Raw genomic sequence first — 21,221 nt, 5'->3', positions numbered from 1 at the left:
AGAGGAAAAAAAAACCAACCAAGAAAAACCGAGACAGCTAAAGCAATATATATATAAATATATTTACACTTATATTACAGTTATGTACTATTGAAATATATATACAATTTCACAAGGAAAAAGGGAAAGGGAAGGGGGAAGGGAAAAAAAGGAACAAAACCAAAATAAAATATATATATATCCCGATCAGTAGCCCAAGATCTAGCAACTAAAAGAATTAGCAAAAGAATATCTCACTACTCTCCTTGGGACAACCGAGAGTCGCTCTGGAACGATCGCCGGCAGCCTCCGTCTCCCAGGGTCGGCAAGGCCTCACCAGGCCTCGCTCCCCAACACGACAGACTCAGCAGCAGGGAACCTGCACCTCCAAGCCGCCGGAAGGAAAGAGAGCGAAGGCCTCCCCTCCTTTCTTCTTATAGCCCGGCTTACGTAAAAATCGTAGGGAATACTGGGTAAATCTGGGCACTTCCTTGGCTACAAACTGGTCACCAGGGTACCACATTACAGTTTACCAATAATTTGTTAAATTGTCAAAAATTAAGAATAGTTTTTCCAATAAATTTTTCTTCCAGATCAAATTTTTATGCGTGTTCTCAACAGCAGAGTAACAAGCTGTGAAGAATAAACCTGCTCTGCTTAGTTTCTGGATTTGTTCTCCATTAATTTTGATTAGCTAGGAATTTTTCAGATAGGGTAGTGTTAGGAACATTTGGGTACTATGCCTGTAATTTTGAGTTTGTAATCATGTTTGGATTTCTTTTAAGTTTAGCCTCTGTGAGTACTTATGAGTTTTAGAGTTCTTCACTCTTGCTCTTGAGGTTATTAAAATGCTTCTCTAATGTATCTTCCTCAATAATGGATATGTATTAATTATTTAAAATTAATGTTGCAGTTAAAATATGAAGGGAAGAATTAGCATTAAATGTGTCCAGGGTTTGTTGTAGGTATGACAAAGAACTCAAAAGTAGAACAAAAATAAAATTAACTTTCTTTCTCTGCGTAGCCCACTGTTTGTGAACGGGAGCTCTGTGTATTTGCTTTCCAAACATTAGGAGTGATGAACGAAGCTGCTGATGAAATTGCAACTGGAGCTCAGGTAGAATTATCTAATGCTTAATACATGTCTGATCTTCTGTAGTATACTGAGTTTTCTCAGTCTCTTCTAGTATGTATTTGACTTTTATTCCCCTTATGAGTGCTATTTGGTAAGTATACTATTTATTTGTCCACTGTTGTAGCTGGAAATACACTGGTTTATGCATGGTGTATTCAGATAGTGCTAATGAGGTGTTTCCATTGTTGTGCTTCCATGTAATTAGACTAACTGTGTTTTTATGTTCTGTTATATTCAATTAGGTCACCTAGGCTGTAAATAAAGGCACCCATTGTCATTTGGAGATAATTCACATTTATTTTCACCTAATGAACCGTTGTTACTCTCATGCAATTAATAAGTTATTTCCTGCTCGTGGCCTTGGGATGCAGCTATCCACTGAGAATGTGTTTTCTTCTGATCATTAAACAGCAGTGGGAAAGTCCATACTGATGTTGCTACTTAGGATTCTTTTTTTTCTTCTCAAAGATCAGGAATTTAACATAAACTTGCTTCCTGACTTCAGGAAGTTATTGATATAGTTATAATGGTATCATTTTCTTAAAGTATTGAAAATGTGTTTCCGAATCACCATTTAACACTTACAATAAATTAACTAGCAGTTAAAAGATCTTGTGTTTAAAATCCTCTTAAGATCTTAAGCTAAAAATTTACACATCTTAAAGAAAAAGGCACTCCTCTCCAATTTTCCAGTCACTGTGCTTTTACATAGTAAGCAGTCTGGGGTTTTTTGAAGAATAAATGTTCAGTTTATTTAACTATAACTAGTACTAGTGGGTCTAGCCACTGAAAAGAAACTATTCAACTAGGTGCCTGAATACTACCTCTGGGCATATCCTCAAAGGAAGAAACTTACAATAGTGTACACAGAATATGACTCTGGAATCTGAACACCAGCTGTTCATCTGATGACTGTAGACCATTACATGGCTATATTTGCGACATCTGGGTGCCAGACAATTGTCTAACTATTTAAGCTTATAAGAAATAGAGAGAGATCTGCTGATGAAGCCCCACATCTTCCTCAGCCTGAAGTCCTGTGAAGACCTCAACTATGTGTTTCTGGGAGCTAGAGTTTTGGGTTTTTTTAATTCAGGCAAATACGTGATATATTATATGTACATTTGGAATCAGAGAATCACAGAACAGTTTGAGTTGGAAGGGACCTATGAAGGTAATGTAATCCAACCCCTGCCATGAACCTGGACATCTTCAGCTAGATCAGGTTGCTCAGAGCCTCATCTGACCTGACCTTGAATGGTTCCAGGGATGGGCCATCTACCATCTTTCTGGGCAACCTGTGCCAGTGTTTCAGCACCTTCATTGTAAAAAACTTCTTTATATCTAGTCTAAATCTCCCTCCCTTTGCTTAAAACCTTTACACCTGGTCCTATCACTACACTACCAAAAAGATTTTCCCCATCTTTCTTATCAGCCCCCTTTAAGCACTGAAAGGCTGCAGTAAGGTCTCGCAGGAGCCTTATCTTCTCTAGGCTCTTCTTCCCAGATCTCTCAGCCTTCCTTCATCATTCCAGCCCTCTGATCATTTTTGTGGCCCTCCTCTGGACTTGCTTCAACAGGTCTGTGTCTTTCTTATGCTGGGGCCCTAGAGCTGAGTGCAGTACTCAGGTCAGGTCTCATGAGGGCAGAAGGGCAGAATCACCTCCCTCAATGCACTGGTCATTCTGGGCTTTCTGGGCTGTGAGTGCACATTGCTGGGTCATGTTCAGTCTCTCATCCACCAGCACACCCATGTCCTTCTTGGCAGGGCTGCTCTCAATCCCTTCCTCCCCCAGCCTGCATTGGTTTCAGGGGTTACCATGACCCAGGTGTAGCACCTTATACTTTGCTTTGTTGAACCTCACAAGATTCCCACAGACCCACTTCTCCAGCTTGTCCAAGTCCCTCTGGATGGCATCCTGTCCTTCAGGCATGTCAGCTGCACCACTCAGCTTGTGTAATCTGCAAATTTGTTGAGGGTGCACTCAATTTCATTGTCTATATCATTGATGAAGATATGAAATAACACTGGTCCCGGTACAGGCCCCTGAGGGACACCAGTTATCACCACGATCCATCAGGACACTGGGATATTGATCCCTACCATCTGGATGTGAACATCCAACCAATTCCTTATCCAAAACACAGTCCATCCATCAAATTAATTTCTCTCCAATTTAGAGAGAAGGATATTGTGGGGAACCTTGTCAAAGGCTTTACAGAAGTCCAGCTAAATGACATCTGTAGCCCTTCCCTTGACCACTGATGTAGTCATTCCATCATAGAAGGCAACTGGTTTTGTCAGGCAGGACTTGTCCTTGGTGAAGCTGTGCTGGCTGTCTCAAATCACCTCCCTGTCCTCCATGTGCCTTAGCATCTTCTAGGGGGATTTGTTCCAAGATCTTCCCTCACATAGAGATGAGGCTGCTAGATTGGTAGTTTGAAGGATTCTCCTTTCTGCCCTTTTAAAAAATTGATGCAATGTTGCCCTTTTTCCAGTTATTTGGTACTTCACGTGACTGTCATGCCTTTTGCAGTATCACAGAGAGTGGCTTGGCAAGTCCACCAGCGAGTTGCCTCAGGACTCTGGGATGTATATCATCAGGTCCCATGGACTTCTGTATGTTCAGATTCCTCAGGGGTTCTCAAATCTAATGTTCTCTGACAGGGGGAAACACTTTGCTTCCCCACTCCCTGACTTGAGCTTCATCCACTCAATAATGTGGGAAGGGGAGACTGACACTGAAGACAGGCAAAAAGCTGTCAAGTTCCTCAGCCTTCTCATCCGTTGTTACCAGTTTGCCAGTCATGTTCAGAGGTGAGTACACTTCTTTGACGTTGCTCTTCTGGCTCCCATGCCTACAGAAGCCCTCATTATTATTATTTGCATCCCATGTCAAGTTCAGCTCCAGTTTCACCTCGGCCTCCCTCACCCCATCCTGACACAAGTAGGCAGTGTCCCTATATTCATCCCAGAATATCTGTGCCTGCATTCACTGCCTGTGCTTTTGCTTCTTGCCTTGTAGTCTGACCAGCAGGTCTGGACATCTGTGCTGGCCTTTTGTCTTCCTTTCCTGATCTCTTAAACATGGGGATTGAGAGAACTCTTGTGGTCTAGGGAAGGCATCCTTAAAGATCTACAAGCTCTGTTCTGCTCCCTCATTCCTGAGAGCAGTTTCCCAGGGGGTCCTATTGACTAACTCCTTGAACAGCTGGAAGCTTGCTTTCCTAAAATAGGAAAAACTTTTTAAAATAGAGCTGACAGGAGAGGTGGCCATGGTTAGCTCTCACTCAGTGTGTAGTGGAGGTGTCACTGTTGCAGGCATATGCGGAGCTTGCTCTAGATCTCTGGAGTACCACTACATTTACAGAGGTTTGCTGCAGAGTGATTACAACCTTAAGAATGCTTTAAAAAGTTAGATGAGGCTTTTTGTCTATTGTCTCATCGGAACTCGGTGGCTAAATTCTGTTTAGTTTCACCTTAGTGATAGCATTGAAGCCAGCTCACTACATTGGATCTGGTTGACCATCCCATTCCTGTTCGCAGAAAGAATTGATCACTTCTTTTGATTCATCTGAGTCCTTAGTTTAGGACAGTGTGATTCACAGCATAGACTATTGGCACAGGGGTTGTTTCTCCAAAAAGGCTCCCCTAGTGAGCCTAGGCTAGTAGGAGGCTTCTGAGAAGCAGAGTTTGAATTCATGCTCAATTTCACAGTAATACATTTACATAGTGTCAGGTCTGTTGCCTGACCTGGCTGCATATGCAGACTCCTGGTCTCCTTTGCAAATGCTAATGCATATGCCCTATTTGAAATATTCATCACATTTACAGGTATTATAAAATGGAAAATAACCAGAGCAGCATTGAGGAGGGGATCATTATTTCAATAACTTCATTTTTAAATATATGTGAGATATTTAGTGACTGGAACTAACAATTTTTAAACTGATGGAGAAAATTGTCCATTCATGCTGAAGGAGCAGAGAAGGAGAATGGCAACTGTATGACTCACCATAGCACAGTCCCTTTTCCCTTTCATCGGTATTCTTATTCATTGTACTTCTCTGAAGGATCATAATTTTTTTTCCTCCAAATGATCAGATGCAATGGCAGATATATAAAAACTTCTAGAACAGCTTGAGTTGTGAGATGAGATCTGATGTGCGTAGAGTTGTAGGAGGAACCAGGATGCCTACTAAGTACAGCTCATCTTAGCTTTTTCTTTCTTTCCTGGAAAAGTCTGTTTTCATACACAAATGTTTTCAGAAGGCACAGAAAAAATGGGGAAATGAGCTGATTTGCAGCTACTTTTTAATGTAGCAACTGTGGATCTCATTATGAGCTGAATTTTTGTTTTACAGGTGCCAGAAAGCTGCATTCTCTCATATTTGTTATTGCTGTATTCTTTTTAACCTCTGAATTATATATTTTGAAACAATTACATGGGAATCTGTTGCTAAGTTGTATATGTACGTATGTGTACACGTGTGACTACATTAGACGACGTCTGTGTACACATTTACATGCACGATCCTGCAGGATAATCTTGCAAATCATGGATATTCAAAGCTGTGTTGTAATTTTGTACAACAGGATGGAAGGAAGAAGATCCCCCAGTGTGAACTTTTCAAATGACTGTTAAATCGTTGCACTGTTCTGGCCTTACCAGAAGCAATGTTTACTAGTGTTTCTATGAACACAGTCTTCAGGAGAACAGCAGGAAGTCGTACAAATTTCACAGACCCTTCTTTGTTCTTGAGCAACATTTTCACTGGCATGTACTATACAGAGATACACAGATCGAGCACAACTTCATTTCCTTAGAGAATGAATTTAATACAGGAATTAGTGTATGTGCACAAGAAAAAGCAGAAATGAAAGCAATGTGTTTGACATTATAATACATTTAGGACCAGGTAGTGATCCTACTTATGCACCTGGAATAATATGCCAGGGCTGACCCCAGACCCTGTTGAGGTTAATGGAAAAATCTGAGTCCTAAACTATGTCCTGTGGATAACGTGGTTTGGGCAATATAGGTAACAATGAAATATGGTATAACTATAATGTGTAAAAAAAAACAAGCTGGAAAATACAATATAAAAGTACATACGTTGAATAAATGTCCTTCTTTATCCTTAGGTGGTTGATCTCCTGGTATCCATGTGTCGGTCTGCATTAGAGTCACCTAGGAAAGTTGTCATTTTTGAGCCATATCCTTCTGTAGTTGATCCTAATGACCCTCAGATGCTAGCCTTTAACCCCAGGGTAAGCAGTTATCTGTAATTACGTCATTGCTTGATTTTAGTCCTGCATGAGATTTCAAAGCAAAGACTTCCTATGGAGTCTCCTTGTTTTCAAAACTTTGTAGCTTTTTTTTAATTGTCTCTGACGAGGTATTTGACTATAAACTTGTCCTGGTTCCAGCCAGGACAGGGTTAATTTTTACAGTAGCCATGTGGGGCCATGGCTAGGACTCAGAAGTTATCCTATACCCTGTCACATCATTGCCAGGGGCAGGGGGAAGAGAGTCTCTTCCAGGAAGGAGTCCCTTCCTGGTCATTGTAGCTTGGCAGAGGGAGCAATCAGCTATTGCTGTTTCTATGTGTATTGTTCGCCTCTTTCTTGTAGCTTCTGTCTTCAGTATTGTTGCTGTTACTGTCTGTTTTCTTATCTCCTTGCTGTTTGATCTTTACCTTTTGTGCCTTCGATTCTCCTCTCTAGCCCCTGGCAGTGGGAAGGGGGAGAGGGAGGGGTGAGGGGCAGAGTGAGCAAGAGGTGCTTGATTTCAGTGTGAGCATTAAATTGGAGAATACCATTTCTAAACCACATGAAAACTGTAAGTTGTGTTCCAAGTTATGTTAAAGACAAGGAACTCTTTCAGGGGGCGAATTCTAGATGCAAAATTGTTTATTCTAAGTGGCCTTCTCTCAGTGTACACGTTGGACACAAAGAGAAAGATGGCCTTTGAGAGGTGAAGGGATTTATCATATGTTGACATAATAGCCAGGTTTTGTACAAGGTAAATTTTGAAATAAAGAATTGTACTTGCACTACCTGCTACTTGCACTCCAAATGCTGCCTCTCACTCCGTGTCCCTTAAGCCATCTCCCCAAAGGCATAAATGAGAATTTAGCATGTCCTGCATTGGAATGCATTTCACTTTTTCTGAACAAAGGCCAGTTCTTTTTCAGGGTGTGTTCTGCAATATGTGGGAATAAAGACTTGTCAGGAGATGCTTGGAAGGGGGCTGAGGAGGAGACAGCTGTATGGTGGCTGGGCAAAGCACGTGTTTGAAGTAGATGAGGATTTATGAGAGAGGGTCGCACTGAGAGAGGAGTGGACAGAATCCCTGGGCTACCAGTGCCTCCATCTCCTCCCAGCTTATTGTCAGCTTGGCGAGGTGAAAGACCATGGGCAGAAATTGGCAAGACTCGATGGCAAACAGTGAAGCTCCTGAAGGTGACGTGTCATGTGGAGTGGATGGAGCATGAACTGTTAAACTCACTCAGAACAGATGGAGCCTTCTGGTAGTGGTTCCCAAGCAGTAGGTAGGTGAGGATCAGGGTGAGGCAGAGAGACAAGCTGAAGGCCCTATGATGTTTTTTAGAGCTGTTAGCAAAGTAAACACATGTGTTCATCCACATTTTATTTAAAATCGATCTGGAGTCACTGCATTATTTATCTTAAGAACATGTTATCCAACCGTCAGAACCTGTGTTTAGTTACAAATATTTGTTTAAAAAGTGAGCTGTTTTTCTGAGTGTGTTGGAGATTCCAGTGAAATTCAAAGAAAAACCATCATAACAATATTTTTCCAGGTTAGAAATGTTTGAAAGGATTGGTTTGCTCAACATTCATCCTAGCTTTGGTTTTATACACACTCAAAGAATTCAGGTTTTTATAGAGCCAAAGACTAAAATTCTTTGAATTTATTTGCATATTTTATGCTACATCAGAAGAAGAATTATGACCGAGTCATGAAAGCATTGGACAGTATCACTTCCATTAGAGAAATGACACAGGTGAGTTTAAAAATATTTATCTTACTTAATCATTATTTCTAGAACTTGAAAAATGTTTATATTGGCTGCCTGTGGTGGGTCAAAAAATCAATAGTATCATCTCTTTCATATAGAGCTGTAATAATATAAAAATGTGTATTCAAAATAACTAACTTAGAGTATCTATAATGGCAGTCAAGTAAAAGTGGTGGAGTAGAACTCGGATCTTTTGAAGTTTAAATTAGTGATAATAACAGGAAAATGGAACATTGTAATGAGATAATCACCAACTGCTGCATTTCTGGAAATATTAAAGCTAGAGTTCTTTACTGCCAAAGCAAAAGAAATTGATTTTGTGACAGTGTTCTGAATGATACCTTTATTTCTATTACAGCAAAACACTTGATCAGCTAAGTATAGTTGGATACTTGGAAGGTTGGGTCTCTTGGGATTACTGCCATTTATTTCAATAGCATGTCTGATAGTTGTATTTCTGTTTATTGTTACGCTTCTTTGCCAAACAACCCAGATGACTATAGCTGGTTGTTGAAATCTCTTCTGTATATCTTGCTTTTCCAACTGCTATATAAATGTATCCTCACAGCAGTTTTTAGATCTTGCTCTAAATGTATTCACAAAATACTTTGGGATTCTGGATAAAAAAAATACATAGTTATGAATAAAATAAACAGAAAATTAAAATTTGTATATTTTTGTTAATTTTTATAACATCTTGCAAAAAATTTAAAAATCAGGTATTTCTATTACTTCATATGTCTTTTAAAAATAAAAAATAATCACCATTTTGTGCTTTTTTAATGTTAAAATAATTCTTGGACTGATGAGTTTTAAAAGGATGCTTTGGACTGTAATTGAAATCAAGAAGGGTTTTCAAAGGAATTATATGACATGGTATTTTACCAGTTTATACTGTAAAAGAGTTAAAAAACCCAAAGTGGATATTTTTTGGGGTATTTTGAGAGACTTAATTTTGTGAAATTCCAGTCCAATTTCTTAATACAAGAGCTGAACAAAAATAGATGTCTTCTGCTGTTCTCCCTGAGATCACCAATGTTTGCTATAATGTAGTCATTTTGATGCTAATTAAATGCTTATTATTTTACTCCAGGGAAAATAATTGCTATATTAATTCTTGTTGTTGTCAAAACACATTTATAACTCTAGTATGCTGTATATGAGTAAAATTGTGATTTAAACCTAATAATGAGTCCCACGTATTCATTTTAATTGATTAAATCATGGGCACTGTAACGTCCAAAATTCATCCTAGAAATAAAGAACTTATTTACTCTTTTCTAGGCACCTTACTTGGAAATAAAGAAGCAGATGGATAAACAAGACCCGCTTGCACATCCTCTTCTACAATGGTATAAAATTATTGCAGTATCAACTGTAATGAATAATTTACATTGCTGTAATAAATAAATTACACTGCTCAATTACACTTGAGCAGTGTAATTTGGTATAAGGTCACCCTAAGAATTAACATCAGTATTTGCAACTGCAGTTGTTCTGGACTGTTTCTGGATCTCATCTGGGTCCTCTGATCTCACTTTCTAGTTGAGGTTTGGTCTACTTCCATCTGATAGGTTTAAAGGCCTGCAGCTGGGTGCATTATGGTGGCCATTCATAACACATTTTTAAGAAAAAAATGTTTGTTTTGGTTACCGTGTCTAATTGAATTGTTTCTTATTTTAGGGTTATTTCTAGTAACAGATCACATATTGTGAAGCTACCAGTGAATAGGGTAAGTGTCTGTGGGTTCTCTGTTATTTTCTTATTTGTCATGGCTTTTATTAGCATTTTAGGTGAGAGTCTCTTAGCGAAACATAGGTGTGTGCTTCAAACTGGTTAACTCCATTAACAGACAAGGCAGTGAAAGAAGCAGTTTCAGGTCATGATTTTTGGAATATCTGAAATAGGTCAAGGGAATAATGCTTATAAAAAGCCTATTTGAGGTAAGTAGCTCAAATACAAGTGCCTACCTTGTAGTCATCTGACATTAAGTGAGAAGAACATCACTGTTTGTTTTGTTGCCATATAGAATATTAGATACAGAATTGTACAGAAAGCAGTGCACAGAAACACGATATACCAGGAAATTCGTATATAAGTACACCTTTAAAAAAGTATGGCACTTGAATTTTAGAGGGATGTGTGCCTCCGATCCTCTGATTAAGGGCATAGTAATCTGCAGCCTTCTAAACAACCTTAATTCAAAGCCTGCTCTGATCAGAATGCCATAATGAAATTGTTCAGTTTAATTACTATGACTGAAATGTGTTTCAAAATTTTCCCCATGTTTCATAAACTGAAAGATATTTTTACTGTTTGATTTCAGCTGAAACTGAATTATTTCTGCTAAGGAGACCAACCTCATCTTAGTTCATGTAGTTATTTAGATGCAATTATGTATTGTGTGAAACATCATGATATCTTAAGGTCTATTATCAGGGAAATACAGTACTTTCATTGTTAACTTTTCTTCATATGTGCACTCCTATTTTACAGCAACTAAAGTTTATGCACACTCCCCACCAATTCCTACTTCTCAGCAGTCCACCAGCCAAAGAATCCAATTTCCGAGCTGCTAAAAATCTCTATGGAAGTACCTTTGCATTTCAGTGAGTACACATATTCATATTAATCAAAAGTTATCAAAATGCCATGCTATTTTTTGTTCTGGTATTTGAGATTTGCAGCTGTGAATCTACTGTTTTAAAGGATTTCTGATTTCATTTTGCGTTTTACCCTTTGAGCTTTAACGCTTTCTTTTTCGTTTTATTCAGTGGTTCACACATTGAAAATTGGCATTCCATCCTGAGGAACGGCTTAGTTGTTGCTTCCAATACGAGGCTGCAGGTAAATAGTAGACAAAATAGATTTTAATTGACCTGTGCTTGATTATGTACTAGCTTTGGCAGCTTTTCAGGTGGTTTAGTTATAGTAGTCATATAGGTGGAAAAAGAGATGATTTCAAATACCCTCTTGTTTCCTGGAAAAAGTACTTTTCTGATAAAATTAAGATAAAATAATGTGTCTGCTAAAACGTCTAGAAAATCCCTCTGCTGGAATCTGTGTTTCAGTCTTACATTGCAGAGCAGCACCTCCCGGAGGCTTCACTCAGTACTGCTTAAAACCAGTGACAAAATGTAGAGCTGCCTAAACTATCTCCATGTTATAGGATCCAGGAAGATGCTAGATTTACAGGAACTGTGTTGACAGCACCTTCTCTGCTCTTCTGATTTCTTTGGGAATGGAAGCATGGAGGTCAGAAGGGATCAGCTGCAAACCAGTTCTCATACTGAATTGTCAGGAGACCACTATTACAAAGCAAAGAAGGCACTACAAGAGGGACTGGGGAGCTCTAATGGAGAGTATTTTAGCATTGTGGTTTTGAAAGCTCTTCTCCAGTGCTGAGTCCATGTACCTTGGAGGAGGATCCCAGGGTGCTGACTAAGGATTGGGATATAGAAGACATTGAAAAAAAGGAAATGGCTGTTTGTCATAGTGGTTTGGTTGTTTTTATTAGTATTTTTGGAAGATAATTCCCCAGGAAAGCAGGATTTACACACTAAAATTCACCAAAGTAAACCCCTTTGTTTATACCTTTGTTGTTATTATTGCTCAGGGTTGAGATACTGGGAATAGTAAAGCCCTGTTTTATGTAAGTCATCATTTTTATCTCTCTCACACACCTAAGACACATCCTGATATGAGTTCATCCTGTCCACTGTGGTACCAACCAGTCAGGAAAACTATCTACTCACCAAGGATTCTGTACAACATTGTAAGATCTGGAGGAGTGAAAACACATGTGCATACTCCTAAGAGAGCTCTGCCACATTGTGGAGACTGTGTAAATATCATTTGGTCAGAGGAAAGAAATAAGGGTGAGCATGACTGAAGCCCCATGGTGTCTAGGTAGGACATCTACCTAAGTAGGAGATACTGGGTTCTCAAAAATGAGAAGCTGCTTGGTGTGTTTTCATTAAAGGCATTTCCGTATAAAGCAGTCAGATCCTGGTGAAGTGAAACCCATACTTTCCCCTTTCCAGACAAGAAAATGACTGCAGGGCTAATAAAAAGCTTCATGACATGGAACAGTGATGCTGATGCAGAATAGTTTTCCCTTTCCTCTGTTCTTTTCAGACGTCTGGTAGCTTTATGGCTAAAGCACAGTCCTGCACTGATGGGAGATATGCATGCCTGAATTGGCCCAGGCAAAAGCTAGATTGAACCCATTCCACCAGTACTCATGCTGAACTAGTGACTAAATTTCTCTATAGCATATGGCTAGTATCATCACTGTCTCTTAATTTCTTACCGTAAAGAAAACAGAAGCAGCTGTTGCTGCTGTTGATTCACAGAGGCTGGCCTAGGCTGTGCTTCCTGACAAGGTTTTGATGTGAGACACATGCCAAGGTGTATTTGGCAATGCACAGAAGCACCCTCTGTAGGCATCCTCCATAGTAATGTTAGATTTAAAAACAGGAAACACAATTTTAACACAATATAGAAATCTGATGTATAATTATGGTTGTGCATCTGGCCATACTATACTATATATAGTATTATAATTTTATACTCAGGACATATTTTTTTCAAATATTTCTTTGAACACCATTAATTACCTGGCAATAAATTAATACAGTTGGGCAGATGTTTATCTACACTAGGACAGGGACAGAGACAAGGCAGAGGTGTTTAATGCTTTTCTTGCCTCTGTCTTCAACACGGATAATGAACAAAGTTCCCTTGAACTGGAGGACCATGACTGTGAGAATTATCAAATCCCAGTTGATCCTGAAATTGTGTGGGATTTGCTGCTTCAGCTGGGTCCCTACAAACTATGGGGCCTGATGGGATTCATTCCAGAATCCTCAAATTGCTGTTGATGTCATCATAAAACCTCTCTAGGTGGTTTTTGAATGGTCTTGGGAATCCAGAGGGGTCCCAGCTGACTGGAAGCTGGTGAACATTGTCCTGATTTTCAAGAAAGGCAAGAAGGAGGACTCTGGAAACTACAGGCTTGTCAGTGTCACTTCAGTGCCTGGTGAAGTTATGGAGAAGATTCTTCTGGGAGGTATTGAAAAACACCTGGAGGACAATGCAGTCACTGGTCACAGACAGCACAGCTCCATGAGAGGACAGTCTTGCTTATCAAACCCGATTTCCTTTTATGACAAGGTAGCCCACACAGTTGATCAAGGGAAGCCAGTTGATGTAGTCTTTTTGCATTTCAGTAAAAGCTTTCAATACTGTCTCTCCCAGGATCCTTCTGGACAAAATGTCCAGTACACAGCTGGATGAACACATCATGTGGTGGGTGAACAATGGGCTCACAGGGAGCACAGAGAGTTCTAGTGAATGGGGTGACATCAGATTGGCAACCTGTCACCAGTAGGGTTCCACGGGGCTCCATCTTAGGCCCTGTGCTCTTCAACATCTTCATAAAGGACTTGGACACAGGACTCGAAGGGACACTAAGCAAGTTTGCAGATGATACAAAACTGGGAGGAGCTGTTGAGTCCCTCAAAGGCAGGGAGGCCCTGCAGAGAGAGCTCAGCTAATTAGAGCACTGGGCAATCACCAGTCGTATGAAGTTCAACTAGGGAAAGTGCCAGATTCTGCACCTAGGACAGGGCAACCCTGGATATTTGTACAGACTGGGCAATGAGATGCTGGAAAGCAGTGCCAGGAAAGGGACCTGGGGGTCCGGGTGCCCTGGCAGCCAGGAGGGCCAACCGTGTCCTGAGGGCCATCAGGCACAGCATCGCCAGCATGTCAGAGGGAGTGATTGTCCTACTCTGCTCTGCACCAGTGCCACCTCACCTTGAATATTGTGGCAGTTTTGGTCACTGCAATATAGGAAAGATATTAAGCTACTAGAGAGTGTCCAAAGGAGGGAAACAAAGATGGTGAAGGGCCTTGAGTGGAAGCCATATGAAGAGCGGTTGAGGTCACTTGGTTTGTTCAGCCTGGAGAAGAGGAGACTGAGGGGAGACCTCATTGCAGTCTACAACTTCCTCCTGAAGTTATATTAGGGGAAGTTTAGGTTGGATATTAGAAAAAGGTTCTTCACCCAGAAGGTGGTTGGGTGCTGGAACAGGCTTCTAGGAAACTGGTCATAGCACCAAGCCTGACAGAGTTCAAGAAACATTTGGATGATACTCTCAGGCACATGGTGTGACTGTTGGGAATGGTCCTGTGCAGGGCCAGAAGTTGGACTCGATGATCCTTGTGGGTCCCTTCCAAATCAGCATATACTGTGATTATGTGATTCTGTGACCTGTTCCTATAATTATTATTTTGTCCAGGTAACCAAATTAATGCCACATAACCACTCTGCTCTTTTTCAGCTCCATGGTGCAATGTTTGGAAGTGGAATCTACCTTAGTCCATTGTCAAGCATATCATTTGGTTACTCAGGTGATATTTATAAATCATCTAAAGTTGGAGAAATATAGGGGGGTATCTTATTCTACTGCTTTTCTTACCAGCTTCACTGTTTACAATACTGTATTCAATTTTATCTTTGTTGACCATGGTTTAATTTATTCAAAAAAGAGAAAATCTAAATTCACTTATTAAAAACTGTCCTTATTTTGCAGGGGGCTGAGTATCGTGAAACTCTGTTTGAAGTAAATATTAGCTAATACCAAGTGCTTTGTGTAGTGGAGCAGGTCTTGATTATGTTGTGGAAATCCAACTTTGTGATTTTTTGTCAGTATCTATCTTAAGTCCATCTAACTTTACCTATGGATTCATGGTCTTTTATGACCTGATCTGACAAAACAAATATTCATCAATAAACATGTTCAACCTTGTATATATAAGAGTATTCCCAAGTATCACCATGTCAGGATTACATAGAAAGTGCCAGACAGTGTGTTTATTTTAGCCTCGGAAGGGGAGAAAACATAATTTGTCTCACTAGTGAATCCAAAAGGGAGTTGTGCAGAGTTTTCTATATAAAAATTAAATTATAAATAGAAACAAGATACATGGAATGTGTCTATAAGAAATTAAAGACTTTTTAAAATATGCTGAATTTTATTTTGGGTATGTGGTATATTTACCATTTCCTCACATATGAAAGTGAAGGTATAGAGCTGAGTGTGTTTGTGTGCATCTAGGTAATTTTGACTGGTTTAGTTATGCTTTCTGACACTCAGTATTTTGAGGTAATGTCACAATTCATTTTAAGAGCTCAACATATTTGAGCTACTATTTGTGGAACTTCAACATCAATTATTTTTAACTACACTTTTAGCTTTCCAGAGATTACATGGGTATGGGGGCTCACTAAAAGTGCTGGTTACAGTATCATTACCTAAAAAAATACCTTTCTTTTTGCACAATGCTGTTTTGTCAACTTCAACATGTTATTGCTCCTCTCTCTGCCTATCTTGATTCCTTCCATCCTGTGTCCTCCAGAAAGGAGGCCTGTGTTCCCATCAAGTGTGTAGTACTTGATGCTAATAAAAACTGTGGAAGAGTCCTACATGTCCTGTTCCTTCAAAGAATTAGACTTCCCCTATAATTCAATCTGTGTTTGAAAACTGCCAAGAAATGGAAGTCTTCAAGACCAGGCTGGATAGAGCTCTGAGCAGCCAGGTCTAGTGGAAGATGTCCCTTCCCATGGCAGGAGGGCCAGAACTAGATGATCTTTAAGGTCCCTTCCAACACAAACCATTCCACGATTCTATGATTCTCTGAAATGTGGGATACTGGAAAGGCAAGGACATCCATAGTAGCATATAGCACAGGAATTTTAGATAAACCAATATGAATGAGATCTAAAGCACAAAGATTTTTGAGATGGATATTGGATCCAATGTTGACAAATGACTGACAAATGATCTAATATTTTTGAATGTAGATAAGGGAATCAAACCAAGGTAGATTTCAAGATTTAAGTGACCTACTCATAAAAATTAATGAGACTGTTCATGTAAGTCTATGTAGAGTGCTAAAGATTAATATCTAAAGTTCTTCTCTTGTGATTTTGCTGTCCCATCCACAGTAAATCAGACTTACTTCATCCCAAAGGTCAGTTAGACTCAGGACATGCTGACCTGTAAAGCAACCATGTAAGAACATTCCTGATCTGAATTCAGTGACATTTAAATTCATGTTTATCTCCTTTTGCACCTACTTAATGCTAACTGGACTTTGCTAAGGTCTTTGCAATACATGCAGAGGTACTGGTAATTTGCAGGATTACACTGTGATTTTCTATGACAAAGTTAAGTAGCTTATTGGGTGCCATGCAAAGGACTGTGATTCCTGCTGTGGTTCTTGTTTCTTTCTTGCACTTAACTTTTCTTATTACAGTGTTTATATACCAGGGTATCTTACATGATTTTAATATTCCTAGGGATGAACAAGAAGCAGCAGAAGGTGTTAGCTAAAGATGAACCAGCTTCAGGCAGTAAGGGCAGTAATACATCACAGGTATGATACATCAACCATCTCTGGAAGATTTGTGGGTTTTTGAGAACTTAGCAGCTGAGAAGGAGGTAATATTTCCTTTGTGCAAAGTAATAGTTTTATTTCATTGAATTGAAATCAACAACTTCAGAGACTGCAAACATCAAACACAGCCCAACTGCTTTAGTAAAAATTTACAGAGTATATTGCAGGTCTTTTGCCCTTCAAGAATTTAGGAAGAGAATGAAAATTAAATACAAATTGCATCATGATCCTTAGCAAGTCCTTACTTTCTGAGTTTTAGACTTCCAGAAGAATGGTGCAAAAGAACTTGAGAGTGCTTCTTGCTTGAAAATTAGTAGTATTTAATTTATAGCATGTCATTTTTTCTTTTTCATGTTTTTTACATATGAAACCATTACAATTCTGCTTTATCTAAAGCAAACTCACAGCATCTGTGTGTAAGGCTAAATTTTGAGAAAGTAATCTTATGTCTGTCTCCCTGCTTAACACATAGAAACTACAGAATAATCTGGCTTTGAAGAGAGATTGGTTTGTCACAGCAGAAACCCTCAGAAGTAGGAAGGCCACTAAAATATCAGGGTGGTGGCCAAAGAATCGATGATCAAATTCACCTTTTTTTCTTTTTTTCTGCTACCAATTTTTTTATCAATAGCATTCTGATGTTTCTGATAGCATTAGTCATTCTGTAAGAATTAGAAACTTTTGAACGTTATTTTTCTGGATAAAGGAGTTCAAATCCCTCCTACAAAAATCCAAATGAATAATAGAATCATTTTTATAAATTCTATTAAATTTAGAAATAAAACAGAAAAATTTTAGGAAGACTGCCTCTGTTCATTTATAAACCACTGAAAACAACAGTCATCTACTTTGTTACTTTTTCACTCAGTTTGTTTTGCTGCACTAACTATGTTTTCTTGCTTTTATATCTCAGTCACAGAAGAAAGGACAGCAGTCACAATTTTTGCAAAGCCGTAACCTAAAATGCATAGCCTTATGTGAAGGTAAGCTGAAGGCCCTGGTGAAACTTTTAGTCATGGTCACAGGATGCACAGGTTACTGGATGCAAATCAGTGAGACCTTTAGTTCCATTATTGGTTGTTCAGGTAAGAGACTACTTATAGACCTATGAGTACTTGCTCAGCAGCAGACCTTTATATTTCAGTTCAGAATGTTTCCCCTCTTTAAACAAAACCTGTAGCACATACTGAATTTTCATGGAATAATTATATGCATTTGGAGTTGTTAAATTTCATGCCATTAATGATTGCCCAATGCTCCAATCTGTCTAGATCCTTCTAAAAGGCCTCTTGCCTCTCCAGAGAACACCACCTCCAAGTATGGCATCAGCAAACTCAGTAATGGTGCATTCACCTCCTGCGTCCAGGTAGTTTATAAATCCATTGAACAGAACTGGCCCTGGAATGGAGCCCTGAGGACCACCACTGGTGTGTCTGGTCACCAGCCAGTCTTCACTACAACCCTTTGGGCTCAGTCCCTCAGTCAGTTCTTCACCCAGTGCACCATGAACCTGCTCATCCTACAGTTGGACTACTTGTCCAGGAGGATGCTGTTTAAATGAGTTTTGAAATCTTTTCAAATACAGATCAATGGTGTAGCTTCTAGTTAGCAATAAGAAGCTTTCTTGCCTGTGTTGTCCTCATTCTGCTGGTGAACAACCTATCGTCAAATACATTGCTGTTTTCTAAACATTGAGCAAGTTTTGGCAAGCTTTTTGAACCCCTTGAGTCATAATTGCTATGGTTAATTGTTTTAAATGTTTGGTAGTATTGCAAATCCAAAATTTACCATATAGCAGTTTCAGGCGTTGTCTTAAACGTCTTGGTTTTGAATCAGCCATCATTATACACAAATATCTGTTCCAAAGGCTGATTAGTTGTCTTAATAGCCCTAGAACTATTTAAAATTATAAATATATTTTTTAATCTTTCATTCCATTTAAGAACTTGCTCCCATACATCAGGCATCTGTGTTTTCTAAAAGATACATTTTGGACACAAGAATCAAATTCATCTTTCTGTTTGTACTAGCAACCATCTCAAAATCTGCGCCACACCCCAGGCATGCAGTGGAAAACTACACATTCCCAGAAGCCTATTTAAAGTGTATAAAACCCCAAACCTTTTAAAGCAATATTTTTCAGGTATATTTTCATCACTATGAAATTTATTCTTTCCCTGATAGTGATAACCTCACCCGATCTGCACAAACATGGAGAGATATGGGTAGTTCCCAATACGGATCATGTGTGTACAAGATTTTTCTTTGTGTGAGTAAAAGCTTCATTTAACATTCAGCTTCATACTATACCTTTTTCCCATGTTACCTGCAATGGTTGTAGTTAAAGTAGATAAAAGACATTTCTTCCTAATTCTGTTCAGCGTCACTTTATTTTTTATTTTCCACTGTACTTACATGTGTTAGGAAATGCATGGATAAGCTAGTAACAAAGGTTTAGTAGATGTTTTGTTACAAAATAAATGAACAGAGAGTCACTAATTTTTCCCATTCGATGGCATTACTTCATGTTACAGTAAGCCTATCCATGTATTGTAAAGCATAATTTTTGTTTGGCTGTGTGTATTTAAGCTGAAGAATTCATTAGCTTCCTGTCTGTGATGTGAGCATTTCCCCTTTCACCTAAGAGTTGTCCCCTTTGGATCCTACTGGCTTATTCAGCCTCAGGATTCTAATGACAATGGTAGCCTTATCACCCTCTGCTCTCCATAGTTTAGGATCTTAATATAGTGACTGTATAATGATGAAGCACAGCAGAGTTTTTAATAGAAACATGTTAACATATGGAGTAAGAACTCTTGATTAGTGAAAGAAGGAGAGTTTGGGATGTTTTCCGGTAGATTAATAAAACACTAATTTGCTTTTATTTTCTCTACTTTTTTTTTTTTAGTTATGAAGATGGTCAAGTGGGTGATACGAGTATAAACACACAGGAACCAAGCATTCATAAAGAGATTCTTCGAGTCATTGGCAATCAAACTGCTACTGGTTAAAAGGACCACTCTTATTTAATTGATGTGAAGCCTTCCTCAGTGTCAAAGCTGGATTTTGAACTGAAGAAGATGCAAAAAACCGAATTTATTATTATTCTAAACAAATTAACCATTTGAATACTTACTGTTTTCTTACTTAGTATTTCTTATCTCATCAAAATACCTGAGATGGTATCAATTAGCAACTGTAGGGGTGCAAAATCTATTATTATTATACTAAAACAATGAATAATTAAACAGGCATTTGGGTCACAATAAACAGACTTCAAAAAGGACTTTTGTGCTGATATTTTTATATTAAACTTCAATTGGAGGTTTTAGTACTGTATACTGGTATTTTAAATTTAGAATGACTGAATTATAAGTGAGAGAGAAGATTTTATAGCGGAGCACCTGTATTATGCAGGATACTTTGCAATAAGTAAAATATTCTCATGTTAAAACACAATAAAAGGTTGTCTGGAACATGTAAAATGAAAGGGATTGGTTACCTGCAGCTATCTTTGATTCTTTTTGTTTTACATAAATGCAGCTAGCATTTAGACTCAAAGGGGAAAGCAACAATACATTTTTTATTTACTGAGCAAAAGCAAAGCAAAAAGTAATGAATGTGTTAGTGTATGTTCAGCTTTCTTTGTCTTCTCTGGAAACACTGTCTAATCCATTACACAGGTCAGTTGCATTTTTTAATTATACAAGCCTAGCAAACACCTGGAAATCCTGAAGCTGTTAACTTCCTTTTTACAAATTTGTTTTTTATATACTAGATTTTACAGTTTCATTAGATCAACAAGGTTTTTTAATGTTTGCATCTTAACTTCAGTGAAACTGCTTTGTGGTTAACTTTATTCACATATTTTAAAGTATGTGCTGAATTAAGGCTTTTACATGGTTGAGTTGATTGTTGGTACATCAGAAAATATAAACAAATGCAAAATTTTACTCATTTTGTCTTGGTGAAATATTTTTGTTAATTTATTCCTTGGGGATAACAAATCCATTTAAATCGCTCTGTCTTTTAAACTGACAACTGTTTTTTTCAAAGTGAGCATGATGGCAACACAGATAGAGAAGGGCCTGATCTCCAAGGCATAAAGCATACCCTGTGCCCTGATGAGTGCCCTTGGCAGCCCTTGTAGTAGCTGTCCTGAAGAACCAGTCACACCTTCGAATATGGAGAGCAGTTCAACTTACCCATCTGTGCAACAACTACAAGCCACTTCAGAAAGCAAAAATAGACTGAATGCTCTATTATGTTATTTTCATAATAAAGATACTAAAGTGCCAAATAACAGCACAACAGAGCTCAAGTGTGTTTGTTTTTTTTTAAACAGAACTGCATGAGATATGCTGAAATGGGTGATTCCTTCTTTCTAGGTCAAGCTACACTGCTGTATTACTTGCTGCAGTTGAAGTGTCCTATGAGTAAAATAGTGATATTTGACCTAGGAGCGTATACTTGATGTATTTTAGCATTCTAGACTTATTTGTTGGGGAGTTCAGTTTTTCAGGGTTCATGTCCAGACTTGTAAACCCAATTGTGTTTGCATATGCCTATTTTGCTATTATTTCTGTTGACTTCACCC

General features: G+C 38.6%; 1 protein-coding gene across 1 annotated transcript in view; it reads left to right on the top strand.

The window, feature by feature from the left end:
* Positions 1–20,970, top strand: part of PARP8 (poly(ADP-ribose) polymerase family member 8) — a 122,512-nt gene extending 101,542 nt beyond the window's left edge. The window contains 12 exon segments of the mRNA XM_018077319.2: positions 1,004–1,096; positions 6,261–6,386; positions 8,078–8,143; positions 9,443–9,510; positions 9,842–9,890; positions 10,655–10,767; positions 10,933–11,005; positions 14,506–14,575; positions 16,527–16,603; positions 17,538–17,607; positions 18,809–18,893; positions 19,533–20,970. Of these exon segments, the coding sequence (XP_017932808.1) occupies positions 1,004–1,096; positions 6,261–6,386; positions 8,078–8,143; positions 9,443–9,510; positions 9,842–9,890; positions 10,655–10,767; positions 10,933–11,005; positions 14,506–14,575; positions 16,527–16,603; positions 17,538–17,607; positions 18,809–18,893; positions 19,533–19,635 (993 nt within the window). The 3' untranslated portion in view covers positions 19,636–20,970.
* Positions 20,971–21,221: the final 251 nt, after the last annotated feature.

This window comes from Manacus vitellinus, unplaced genomic scaffold (assembly GCF_001715985.3).
Source record: "Manacus vitellinus isolate BGI_N305 unplaced genomic scaffold, ASM171598v3 scaffold_36_pilon, whole genome shotgun sequence".
Classification (NCBI taxonomy): Eukaryota; Metazoa; Chordata; class Aves; order Passeriformes; family Pipridae; genus Manacus; species Manacus vitellinus.
This window is presented reverse-complemented; position numbering and strand designations above follow the sequence as displayed.